Source organism: Microtus oregoni, unplaced genomic scaffold (genome assembly GCF_018167655.1).
Source record: "Microtus oregoni isolate MIOR12 unplaced genomic scaffold, Mior012 000036F_ref0000092, whole genome shotgun sequence".
NCBI lineage: Eukaryota > Metazoa > Chordata > Mammalia > Rodentia > Cricetidae > Microtus > Microtus oregoni.
In genome coordinates, this window is record NW_024543095.1 from 4,834,083 (window position 1) to 4,846,373 (window position 12,291).

The 12,291-nt window shown below is 44.6% G+C and overlaps 1 protein-coding gene across 1 annotated transcript in view; it reads right to left on the reverse strand.

The window, feature by feature from the left end:
- The window catches only part of Xdh (xanthine dehydrogenase), a 64,095-nt gene that overhangs the window by 16,534 nt on the left and 35,270 nt on the right, over nucleotides 1-12,291 (reverse strand). Inside the window, exons 17-24 of the mRNA XM_041631042.1 lie at nucleotides 10,520-10,689; nucleotides 8,229-8,352; nucleotides 5,517-5,636; nucleotides 4,584-4,680; nucleotides 3,234-3,358; nucleotides 2,334-2,467; nucleotides 1,828-1,915; nucleotides 1,622-1,708 (exon numbers count right to left, since the gene is read on the reverse strand). Coding sequence (XP_041486976.1) covers nucleotides 1,622-1,708; nucleotides 1,828-1,915; nucleotides 2,334-2,467; nucleotides 3,234-3,358; nucleotides 4,584-4,680; nucleotides 5,517-5,636; nucleotides 8,229-8,352; nucleotides 10,520-10,689 — 945 coding nt within the window. The remainder of the gene's footprint in view (nucleotides 1-1,621; nucleotides 1,709-1,827; nucleotides 1,916-2,333; nucleotides 2,468-3,233; nucleotides 3,359-4,583; nucleotides 4,681-5,516; nucleotides 5,637-8,228; nucleotides 8,353-10,519; nucleotides 10,690-12,291) is intronic.

Genomic DNA, 12,291 nt, shown 5'->3' on the forward strand with positions numbered 1-12,291 from the left:
TTCTCAACTCTGGAAAGAACTGTTTTTACTTTCCTAAACAGCTCTAAAGCTCAGTATCCAGTTTTCTAAATTTCACTGTGAGCCCATTTTCCTCTATTACACTCGCTAAAGATGCTCTTTTTAAATCTTAAAACCTATGTCCATTAGTTTGGGCCTATATTTTTAAATTGTTTCTTGATAGCCTCTTCCACTGTCTGTTCCCCTTCTTTGTTTTCTGAAACGTCCATGATTTGCACCTCCCGGACTGGTTCTCTGAGTTTTCTCTCTTCTCACCCCACAGTGTTCTCTCTTCAGGGGACAGCTGTCAAGCTTCCTTCAACCTCTCTTACAGTTTTAATAAACAAGAGCTCATTTTCACTCTTGGACCAGCCCAGTGCCGCACCGTGCTGCTCCCTCTCCATGGCGCAATGCCCAGTCTTCCTGAGGCGACAAATGTTCATTGCTTTTGCTGGTTTGTTTCATTTTGGTTCGAGTTTCATTCCCCAAGTGCAGTTTCATTTTTCCATAAATAAATTGCTTTTTGTGTACCTATTCTCAAGTCCGTTTTGCTTCATTTTACAATCCTATCAACTCCTTCCTTTCCTTCCTTCCTTCCTTCCTTCCTTCCTTCCTTCCTTCCATCTTCTCTTTCTGTTTCTCCCACCTAAGGTTTCTTTGGGGCAGAAACAATGCCACAGTCTCTTTATGCTACCACCTAGAGCTCAGTGCTAAAAGCACATTTATGGGACTGAATCACAAGGTTTTATGATCTTTGGGCGTAACTGCTGCTTGCTTGTCGTCTGATTTACCCTAAAACACCAAAACCTGTCAGCCATGGCAAGAACATTAGACATCCTTTCTGTTGTGAACACTTGTAATAGTAGGTAGGGAGTGGAACATTTTCTAACTGAACTAATCAACTCCTAGCATAGGGGGAGACCCCAAAGGGCATAACAGGAAACCTGCTTTTTCTGGATTGTTATTTAAAAAAAATAGGAATCTATACAAGTATAGATAGGTATATATAGTCTGGTCATAAAATTAGGATAATAACTTTTAGAAAGTACTACCAGCAAGGTACATTTGTTAATTCTCACAGATGATTTTATTTCACACACTGCCCCTACTTACTTTCTTTTTTCTTTTTTTAAGCTACAATGATTTTTTTTACTTGGGGGTGTGTGTCACCGCTTGCATGAATAGGTCAAAGGACAACTCGTTAGAGGCAGCTCTCTCCACCATGTGGGTTCCAGGATTAGACTCAGATCTCCAGGCTTGGTGCCACACACCTTTGCCCACTGAGCACCACCTGGCAGGCCCTACTGTTTATTTTATTTTAATAACCAAGTATTCCACTGTGGCAGTAGTAAGGCATGGCCATTTCTGCTGGTCTTGTCCTTGCTTAATACAGAAATACTCAAGGACCATGTTCGACATTACTCAAAGCCCGATCCCGGGAGACAGAAAGCCAACATTGATATAACAATATGAAGACTTCCCCCTCTCAACAGGCATTGCTAAGATACTACATAGACATCTAGGTAGGAAAAGGTGAGATATATGCATGTTCCAAGTAAACAACAATGCCAGGGCATGTCCTTGATCTCCCAGTCATCCCTTGGGACATACTGATCCTACTTACACCCCGAGAGAGATCCTCAGTGTTCCCACCATTGCTGAAGTGAGCCACCTCCAGAGCCACTATTTTCCCAGTCTTCATGAAGCCAACCTGATGAAGAGAAAAGCATCCTCAATAGAACCCACATCTCTCTGTCTCTGATCCATGTCTGTCTGTCTCTGGTCCATCCCACCTGCTTACACTACCCACGGGAACAGAAGACCAAGAACCTTGTATTTAGCCAGGAAGGGATGTCTGCCACCAGTTATCAGCATGTCCTCATCACGGTCCAGCATGCAGCGCACAGGGCGGCCTGTCCTGGGGCAGGGAGAGACCAAGAAGGTTAGAAACCTGTGAGCCTCCAGAAGCCCATGAGTCTCATGGATGCTAAACAGGAAGAAGGAATTAATTTTCATCTGTGCATTGAGCTTTGCAATGAAGATACTATGCTAAATAATACAAGGAGTGCCAGGCTGAGTCCTTTCCTCACTCCTAGGGAGATTACAGCCCACTATGGAAAATAAGACATGGATACACAGGTTCATGTGCAAAGAAACTAGATGGGTTGCCCTTGCCCTTATGTCCAGGGGTTCAAAACACAGAAAGCTGAGATTTCAAAGCATTGACAATGACTTTCGATAGGGGGAGAATCTAAAATGCCTTCCTGACCCATCTGGCCTTATTCTACTTCCCAGAGAATCTAATTGTGGTACAAGAAGAAAGCCTAAAAACTCACTTGTATGCGGCCAAGGCCACTGCTGTGGACAGCACAGTGCTCCGGGTCTCCTTCCCTCCAAAGCCTCCTCCCATTCTCTTCACTCGGACTACAATCCGGTTATCTGGAACGCCCAACATCTTTGCAACAAAGCTCTACACAGAGGGGGAAAAAAGTACATAGCCTTGCATTGATGCATCCTCTGACCTTTTTTCCAGGCCTGACCTTAACCTACCCAACATGCCTGGGCCTGAGCACGGCTATACATTCTAGTATTCCTGGCATAAAATCCTCCTTACTTCCCAGTGCTGTCTGGTGCCAGGGTCCAGCACTCACTTGTCACCGCAGACCGAATCAGGCAACTCAACTCGCATACTTACATTTAACCACACGGACAAGATAGCAGCATACTTTAAAAGCAAATCATCATCTCATCTGGCAAGGGCTTTTAGATCAGAGAAGTAGGAGTAGATACCAAAAACGTTGGCAACTTCTATCATACTACAGGTCATCATCAAGAAAAATCCCAGCTGTGGCTGCTAAGTTAGCGGTCCCCATAACTATCACTTAACCCCACACTTGATTTTAAAAGATGAGAAATGTGGGCAGGATATGCCCTGGCCAAGGCCATGTAGCAACAAAATGATAAAAAAAAATGAAGAGTTAATAGGCTCTACTAAAAGTATTAAAATGTGTCTAATTGATGCAATAACACTTGCAAGCTCCATCTTACCCATGAGAAAACGGAAGCAGAAAAAATTAAGTGATGAGTTCAATGCCACCTTGTTGGTGACAGGGTCTGTTCCCATGACTAATACTCATGCCTCTTTTAGCACCGGTATCTACTTCCTCCCATTCCCACCCTGTCTACCTAGTCTGCTAGGAGATGTCTTGTTCCTGCCATGACTGCTCTGAGCTGACCTGGGTCTTCATGGTGTTCTGCGTGCCCACAAAGAGCTCCATCTCGCCTGACTCGCCTTTGGGGACAGCAATGGTGCAGTTGGTTTCCAGGTAGAAGTGCTCCTGGCCACCGATATACAATTCTCCTGGAAAAGCAATGAGAGACCCCTGATGAGCCCTGTGCTGTAGAGGGGTATGCCTGTTGTGATGGCTAATCTCAGTTGTCAGCTTGACACATCAGTTGAAGAACTCTCTCCATCAAGTTGTCCTATGCACACATCTGTGGGGCATTTCCTTCGTTGGTAATTGATAGAGGAGGCTGTCCCCGACTGTGGACAGTGCCATTCCTGAGAAGGCGGGCCTGGGTTGGTTAAAGAAGGCCGCTGAGCAAGTCAAAGAAAGCATGCCAGTTAGCAGCATCCCCACTTGGCTGCTTCCGTTCCTGCCTCTAGGCTCTCGTTGGCTTCCCTCAATAAGGGACCTGTAATCGGAATAAACCCTTTTCCCCCAAGGTGTTTCTAATCAGTGTTTTATCACAGCAGCTGAGAAGCAAAGCAGAACATTTGCCCAAGGAAATATTCCACAGAGGAACCACCTGCTGGCAGGTGACCTCTGGGTTTCCCAACCGGATGCGGATGCCAAAGTATCTTAAAGCCCTAGCACTCTGGGAGTTACATCCGTTCCTCTAATCCTCCTCCCATCAAAGAAGCCAGAAGAGCATTAACTACATCAGGCTCAGTCTTCTCGCCGCAGCCACAGGGCATCTGGGATTTCTAAAATGATCATTGTAAAATTTTTAGAAAAGGCGAGAAAAAAAATTGGCAGCTATGACTGAAAACATGACTATCTTTCAGAACAGAAGCAATCACTCTGTTGAAGACCTAGTGAGCCTGCTGGTGATTTAGCAATGCCCAAGGGTCAAAGTAGAAAGGTATTCAAAGGGAGCTAATGGGTAACCTCGCCTTGACCTGGGATCTGGGATCTAATTGACAGAGTCAGAGTTCAGGAAACAGGGGGAAGGGCAGAAGCTCACTGAAGATGGGTAAAGAGCATTTTCAGGCATCCGGGGAGAGTCTGGAATTTGTCACAAAGCTGGACACATCTGTGGCCATTGTCCTCTCTACACAGCCTTCCAAAGACATACTGTAGGATCACTTAGGTACATCCAGCAGTAAGATGGGAGAGGGGAGATAAAAATGAGGGAGGCTCCATCCCTGCTTACTGCCTACAATTTCATTCCAGACATCAGAGGGCATCTTATGTGAGAAAATGCTGTCAATCACTTCCCTTCTCCAGGGCTCCCTGTGTTTCTCTTGGATTTAACTGACAAAACGAGGTCCCCATCCCTTCTGCCACATGGTGCCACCATACCTGAGACCACGTTGTCAGCTTCAGAAAAGCCTTTCTTGAGATCACCTTTCTCAATTTTTATCTCAGGGCCATAGAAGGAGTTGTTCTTTATAGCATCCTGAGGGTCAGAAATGAAACTTCAGTAACAAGGCTTGGGCAGGGTGGGGGTGACGAGAAGATGATTCTGACCAGGAAGAGAGGGGCTTTCTGAAATGCTGCCCCTCTCTCCTCTCAAATGTGCCTCTGTGTGGTCATTCATACTCTTAAAGTGTGTTCTACTAGAGCTTAGGGAATTGTGTTCTGTCTGTCACCTCAGTGGCAGATAACCAGCTGAGTTTTCTGGAAAAGAAAAGAATTCCAAGGAAAACCAACTGCATCTGAAATGAGGGACAAGGGGAGCTCAGTTTGGCCTTTAGTGGACTGAATGCAGGATGGTGAAAGGTGAGGTTTCTCTGGAGCATAAACTCTAGACTGGAAGGAATTCTCAAATCCATTTACAGAAGGCTCTTAGCTTATGATAGGGTTACATCTCAATAAACCTATCATATTGAAAATACCGTAGGCTAATGACTCGGTGTGCCTAACACACCAAGTGAACAACATCGCTTCAACTAGCTGACCTTAAACAAAGTCTGCAAACCTCTATTAGCTCACAGTTGGGAAAAAGTCACCTATCACACACCTGGTTTTCACATGCAGCGTGGGCTATCGTATGTGATTCGAATACCATACTGAAAGTGAGAATCTGTGCATTTGCGGGCTATGCTTGTACACTGTTGGAAATCTGAAGAACTGATGTAGTTTAAACATAACCAAGGGAAGCTGGGTGACAGCTATAGCCAAACACCCATGTGCTGCTCAGATTGAATGTCCCGTCTCTGCCGGGTCCTCTAAAGGAAGGCTAAGAAGGATAAGAGCTGAGTCCTCTACAGGAGCAGCCCTGTTCTCCGTTACCTCAATTGTGATAATGGCAGGTAGGTCTTCATAGGTTATTTTCACCCCGTTAGCAGCTCTTTGGGCATGTTCTGGGGTGTCAGCGACCACAGCACCAATGATGTGCCCCACACAAGTAACCTAGGATCAGAGACAGGTTACTGAAGTTCATCGAGTTCCTCAGGAAGCAGATCTTTATGGATACTCTAACAAGGCAAAGGTGGTCCCCACCCTTCAGTCAGAGCACATTGTAGCCTTTCCACTTCCTGACCCTCCTTACTGAGGGCATGAACCTCCTCACAAGATCACTGGTACCATGATAGAAAGGATTTGAACTCAATGCCCAATTCTTATATTTTCAGTCTGGTAGCTTATTGAGAAGCTGTGTGGGAGAGAATGTGAACAACAGCTTTCCTTGTCTGCCGTGAGCCAAATGGGAGGCACGGCCCCAGCAACTGTCTGTCAATGGACAGACGGCTCAGTGATTATGAGCACGTGTTGTTCTTGCAGAGGACCTTTGCTCTATTCCCAGCACCCACATGGGCTCACATCCACCCATGAATCCAGTTTCAGGGGATCTTCTGACCTCTGCAGGCATCAGGTATGCATGTGGTACACAGACGTATATGCAGGCAAAACCCACAGACACAAAATAAAAATAAGTAAATTTAAAAAAAAAATTAGGGATAAAGACAGATTCAGGAGACAGTGGGATGATGGCCAGATCACAGCTAACTAAAGCTGATTCTCTCAGCTTCGGTATCTTCCCACCAGACTCCTTTCTTTTATGTCAAATCTTCTCAAAGTCCACCCTGCGTCTTATAATTTCATCTAGATCAGCAATTCTCAACTGGGGGGTTTCGACCCCTTTGGAGGTCATATATCTTGTATCCTGCAATCAGATAGATATCTGCCTTATGATCCACAACAATAGCAGTGAAATAATTTTTTTGTGATTAGGGGGTCACTACAACATGGGAACTGTATTAACGAGTCACAGCATGAGGAAGGCTGGGAACCACTGTTCTAGATAGATGCTCCTAAGCTGCAGGTCACAAACACTGCTTTAGACGTGATGACACTAGTTTTTCAATTCATAGTGATGATTGCTTCCCTTTAAGGACCCAGTCCCTTAAAACTGTGTGTTATATGTGTTGCACATGTTCATGTGAATGTATGTGCACATGCTTGTGAAGGTCAGAGGTCAGCATCAGATATCTTCCTCAGTTGCTCCATACCGTATTTTTGAGACAGGATGTGTCACTGAATCCATACCTCAGAGATTGGTTAGACAAACTGGCCAGTGAGCTTTAGGGATCTGCCTGTCATGATTATATATATATAATGTGTGACGTGGGATTCCCCTCTGTATGCTGTGAATACCATTGGTTGATTTAAAAAAAACTGGCTTGGCCTACTAGAATAGAACAGACCTAGGCAGGGAAAACTAAACTGAATGCTGTGAGAAAGAAGGGTGGAGTCAGAGAGAAGCCATGGAGCTGCCATCAGAGACAGACATGCTGGAACCTTGCCAGTAGACCACGAGCCTCGTGATAAAATATAAAATAATAAAAATGGGTCAAATTAAGATATAAAAGCTAGCTAATAAAAAGTTAGAGCTAATAAGCCTGGTAGTGATTTAGTTAATACAGTTTCTGTATGGTTATTTTGGGAGTCTGGGCATCTGGGAAATGAGCAGGCAGCCTCCTTACAACAAATGTGTGTGTGTGCCCCAATAGCTGGTGTTTTACGTGGATGCTGGGAATGTAAACTTGGGTCTTCATGTTTGCACACGCCCCTAAAAGATCAAGCCATCTCCTAAAGAACTCTTAATGGATCTCCTTCGGGGATAATTTTAATCAAATACACATATGAAAACATGGTTATATAGCTTATCCTATTCAGGAGCAAGGTTTTCTAACAACAAGCAACACTTGACATGCAAACCTCTGGAGGTTCTCTCCGAAGGACCAGTAAGTATGGACCTAACTGGTTCTGCAGTGCTGACCTGCTTGTACCTAGTTGACTCTAACGAAAATGCTTGCAACACTCCCAAGACTCTAGACACTGATAAAATAATTTGTTCTCCTACCAAACGCTTTATCAATTTTCCTCCATAAAACCTGTCTTCACTGTTTTCATTCTTTGCTTCACCCTAGCTTAATTTTTCCTTTTATAAAAGGCGATTAGCTTTCAGCAATATCTACTCGAATCAATTTGCAGCCTTTAATCAGTTCTAGACTTATAAAATGACCGTCTGGGAACTGCCCTGCGAGTGAAGCACAAGGAATTTTGTAGCAACTGTCTGCAGGGCCTGGAGACGCTGCTATTGCAGATTTGCATACAGTTGAAATCAGCAAATGAACTCCCGTAGAAGTGGGTTGTCTACACCTAGTGGTGGAATTGTGATCTCATTCCTAGTTAGCTTATTTAATGTATTCTTATTTTCTTTAGTAAAGGAGCTTAGTGCTATACATTATACTCTTGGTTGTTAACTCTTTATAATTACCAGCCTTGTTCTCCTGCCATTTTGGCACAAAGTCTCCTATTAGGCCAGAACAACAATCATCAATTAAATAACCAAATAGCATATTCTGTCCCTTTGTGGGTTACCCTAAATACTGATCAATTACATGATGGCCACAATATATGTATGATTAGCAATTTGGAGCTATGTGCACAAATTAAATCCATGGCATTTATTCCAGTTATTTCTGACAAGTCTAAATATACCTTATCCTTTGCAAAGACAGTCTCGTCATTGAAAAGGCCAGTTACATTACTGTGAGGAATATCTTCTTCAGTGAGGAAGCAAACAAACCCTGGCACCTTCTTGGCTTCTGAAGTGTCTATGGATCTGGAGAATGAGCAAAGTGAGAGGCCAGGTCAGCGAACCGTGGCAGGAGACACATCATGCTTGCATAGCCCATCTCATCCAATTATCTTTCTCTACCCTCTGCCCTCTTCTATCCTGTCCTGAAAACAGTGATTGAATACCTTCCACTGTGCCAAATACCACTGGGGATAGAGGATGGATAAATGACCACTTATCAGATGTTAGTCCAGACAAAGTGGACTCCAAATACAGAGAGTCTTATCCAAGAGAGCAGCAGTAACTCTGGAGAGCTCTGGTTAAAATATATCTAAAGCATTTTGGGGCCTTTCCTATACCATGGATACAGCGGCCCTGGAGATCTGCTCACAAACCAATTTCTCTTTATACAGCAATAGTGCCGTGCCTATAGCAGGGCATCTTACATGCAATTAGGCAATGTTGGCCTAGAAAGAGGATGCTCAAGTTGATCAAGTATAACGGACTACAGAGCAGAGGCAGCTCAGGGAAAGTTCTAGAAGTACCTTCAAGGAATCATCTTCAAAACACTTATTCCTCATTTAAAAGAAAACAAAAAATAAAAAAGTAATTACCATTATCTCCATATTAAATTTGGGGAAGTCAAGTAGCTTGTCCAAAGTCACCCAGCCAGAAAGCAGCATATCTGGGGTTAGAGCCAAGGGTAGCCATGGGGATACTAGGCATGAAAGCTTCACCCTTCCGACCCACCCATCCACATATTGATGGGATGAAGGTTGCTGGAGTGTGGACAATGAGTCATGACACTGGTAACATGGGCTCAAGGAAAGGACCAAGGAAAAGGACTCACCCTTAGACCCTAGCTGTCAATCAACTGATACAAACACTTCTCCTAAGGCCTAGGAAAGTTGATTACCTGGGTAGATATTTTGTCTCTAGCTCACCATGCTTGGAGCCTGTCTCTAGGTTAGGAAGCCCAGGAAGGGAAAGACTGATGGGGAGGGCTGGGTCTGCCCCAAGGCAGGGTGAGAGAGAGGGGAGAGAGAGAGAAAGAGAGACAGAGACAGAGAGAGACACAGACACACACACACACACACACACACACACACACAAAGATTGATTCCCGGCTGTCCTGCTCAGCCACAGGTACTGTGTTCAGTGCTACTAGAGTCCAAAGCTCAGTCTCTGGTTGTAAACATGCAGAGGTGTTGGGCCCAGCTCCTAATGCTCCTTGGCCTCAAACACAGTCTCTGCTACCTGCCAATCACATCACCTGGATCAGGCAGCCCCTCCTGCCTATGCCTTAGCTCCTCGGCTGCACCTGCCTACAGGGTTGTTGTAAAGAAGAAATGAGGCAATATATGTAAAATGTGTGAAACTCAGTGGCAAACGCCAAGCCCTATGTTGAGTGTTAAGCATTACGCTCACCGCTACTGTGGCTATGGTGGTAATTCTTGCTGTTTCGTCTCTTATCATCTAACAGGTATGGATGACTGTTTTCTCTGCTAGGTGTGATGTGGATACATTTGGGGACCCTCACACACACCCTGGTACAAAACTCCAGAGCAGGTACAGGTCTCAACAGCTATGCCTGCCCTGTAGCTCTGCGAGGCTAAGGCTAGACTCTTTTCTGTAGTGCTAGCTAGCATTTTTTTTGATGTTCCGCATGTGTTCAGTTTGGTCTCTGAATGTAAAGTCTTACCTGGTCCTGTTAAGAGCTTGTCACCTACACTCACAGCTTTTCAGGCCAAGAGTGACCTTCCTGCTCAACTCCCAAACTGTCCTCTACCCTCTTACCCTCCCACTTGGAGAACTTCAGTTACCAAGGTGGAGCCCAAGCCTTCCTGCTGCTCTCTGATGGGTTTGAGAGGACTTCCTGCAGGCTTTGTTTTTCTATCCCATGCCCTCTGGATTCCTTGCTTAGCCTAGATATAATAGGGAGGGCCTTGGACCTTCCCCAAAACAATGTGCCTTATCCTCTCTAAGGAGCGGATGGGGGGTGGGGTAAGTGAAGGGGATGGGAGGAGGGAAGGGAGTGGGAACCAGGATTAGTATGTAAAATGAAAAAAAAAAGATAGTTTTTCTTAAAAAGAAAAAGAATATATATAAAGGACTTCCTGCCTCAGCCTATGATGGAGAACCCTCAAGCAGCCTTCATCTTCACTTCCAGCAGAGCGTGTTTCTCACTGACTCCTTGGGACACAATACTCACGTGATCTTAGCATGGGCCTTGGTGCTGGTGACCAGCCTGAGAGACAGCTCATTCTCATAGCGGGGAATGTCATCACAGTACACAGCCTGTCCTGATGCCTGCATCTCTGCAGCCAGGTGAGGCAGGGGCCGGCCCACCATATCCTCCTCAGACTGATCCTTGGGCACCTCCTGAAACAGTATATGCACCAGTCAGACTGAGCTTCTTTTTTCTTTTTTCTTTTTTTTAGTTTTTTCGAGACAGGGTTTCTCTGTAGCTTTGGAGCCTGTCCTGGAACTAGCTCTGTAGACCAGGTTGGTCTCGAACTCACAGAGTTCGCCTGCCTCTGCCTCCCAAGTACTGGGATTAAAGGCGTGCGCCACCATCGCCCTGCCAGACTGAGCTTCTGAGGACAGACACTGATTCTCTATAGGCCCAGGGTACATTGAGAACTAGGAAAAGCCAGAGGGCAATTAAGAAGTCACTGACAAGGTATTCATAGTATTATAAATATATCAAGAAACAAAAGAACCTAAATATGCATGAGCTACAAACTAGGTTATACTGTATTCATACAGTGGAATAGTATGCAACCTTTAAAACATAATTTTGAAGAATTTAAAGCAGAAGAAAGAATGCTTATATTAAGTATAAAACATTCTAAATGTGTATGTTTATTAATTTTATATAAATAGCACGTGCTACTAGCATGCATGAGTCTCCACATAAGCAAAAGAAAATGAAACAAAAATACAATGACTTTCTCTTGGAGGCAAGATTTTGAGAGACTTTTATTTCCATGTTTATACTTCACTTTAGATCCCAAGGTGTTTTATTAATTTTATTATCAATTTCTATCTTGTTTTTTAGAGTAGTAAAGTGTGTAATATTTACTGAGCACTTTTGTGAGCCACGGACTTAGATGTGGTTTAATTTTATTTTCAGTACTAGAGACGGACCGAGGTCTTACCGTTGCCAGGCCAGTGCTCTAGCACTGAATGTCAGTCCTCCCCTACTATGTGAAACAAGTCACCATTGGCCACATGTGCAGGTGGGTCTAATCGACTTTTCTAAGAAGCTCAGTGGCCGTTTGTACAAGGTTACAGAGTCAAAAAGAGACGAACTTTGGATTCTGATCAGGCAGCCGTGTCCTAGAGTTCATCCGTGGGCCACCAACTCAGGGCTCAGCAAACTGCTGTCCGTGCTTGGTTCCTTAAATAGCCACTGAACTTGTTCACACGGATGGTTTGTTTTGTTTTTAGAGACAGAGTCTCCTGTTTCCCAGGTGGTACTCAAATTTTCTATGCAGTGGAAGTCAGGCTCAAACTCTTCCTGATTGCCCTGCTTCTGCCTCCCAAGGGCTGAGATGACAAGGTTGCCCCTCCACAGCTCTTTTATGTGGTTCTGGGGTCTGAATGTAGGGCTTTGTGTGTAAGTGAGCACTCTACCAACTGAACGTTAGCCCCAACCCATCGTTAATTTATATGTTTACAGCTGTTTTGTGCTACAGCGGCCGAGCTTAGACATGACAATACACTGTATGGACCCCAACAGCAGTGTTGATGGGAAATGTGCTGACCTTGTACCTAGTGCACCCCCAAAACTTGTTAGAATGATGTGTTTGTTTGCATATGCTCATCCGTGCGTACATCTTCAGGAAGATTTTTAGGCTGGCACATTAGGGGTCAGGAAGGACAAAATAGGTTTTTCTTTTCCTTAAGGAACAGGTGCAGTTTAGCACCCAGTCCTAAGAGAGAAACAGGCAAACTAGGACGAGAAGCTGCATGGTAGCA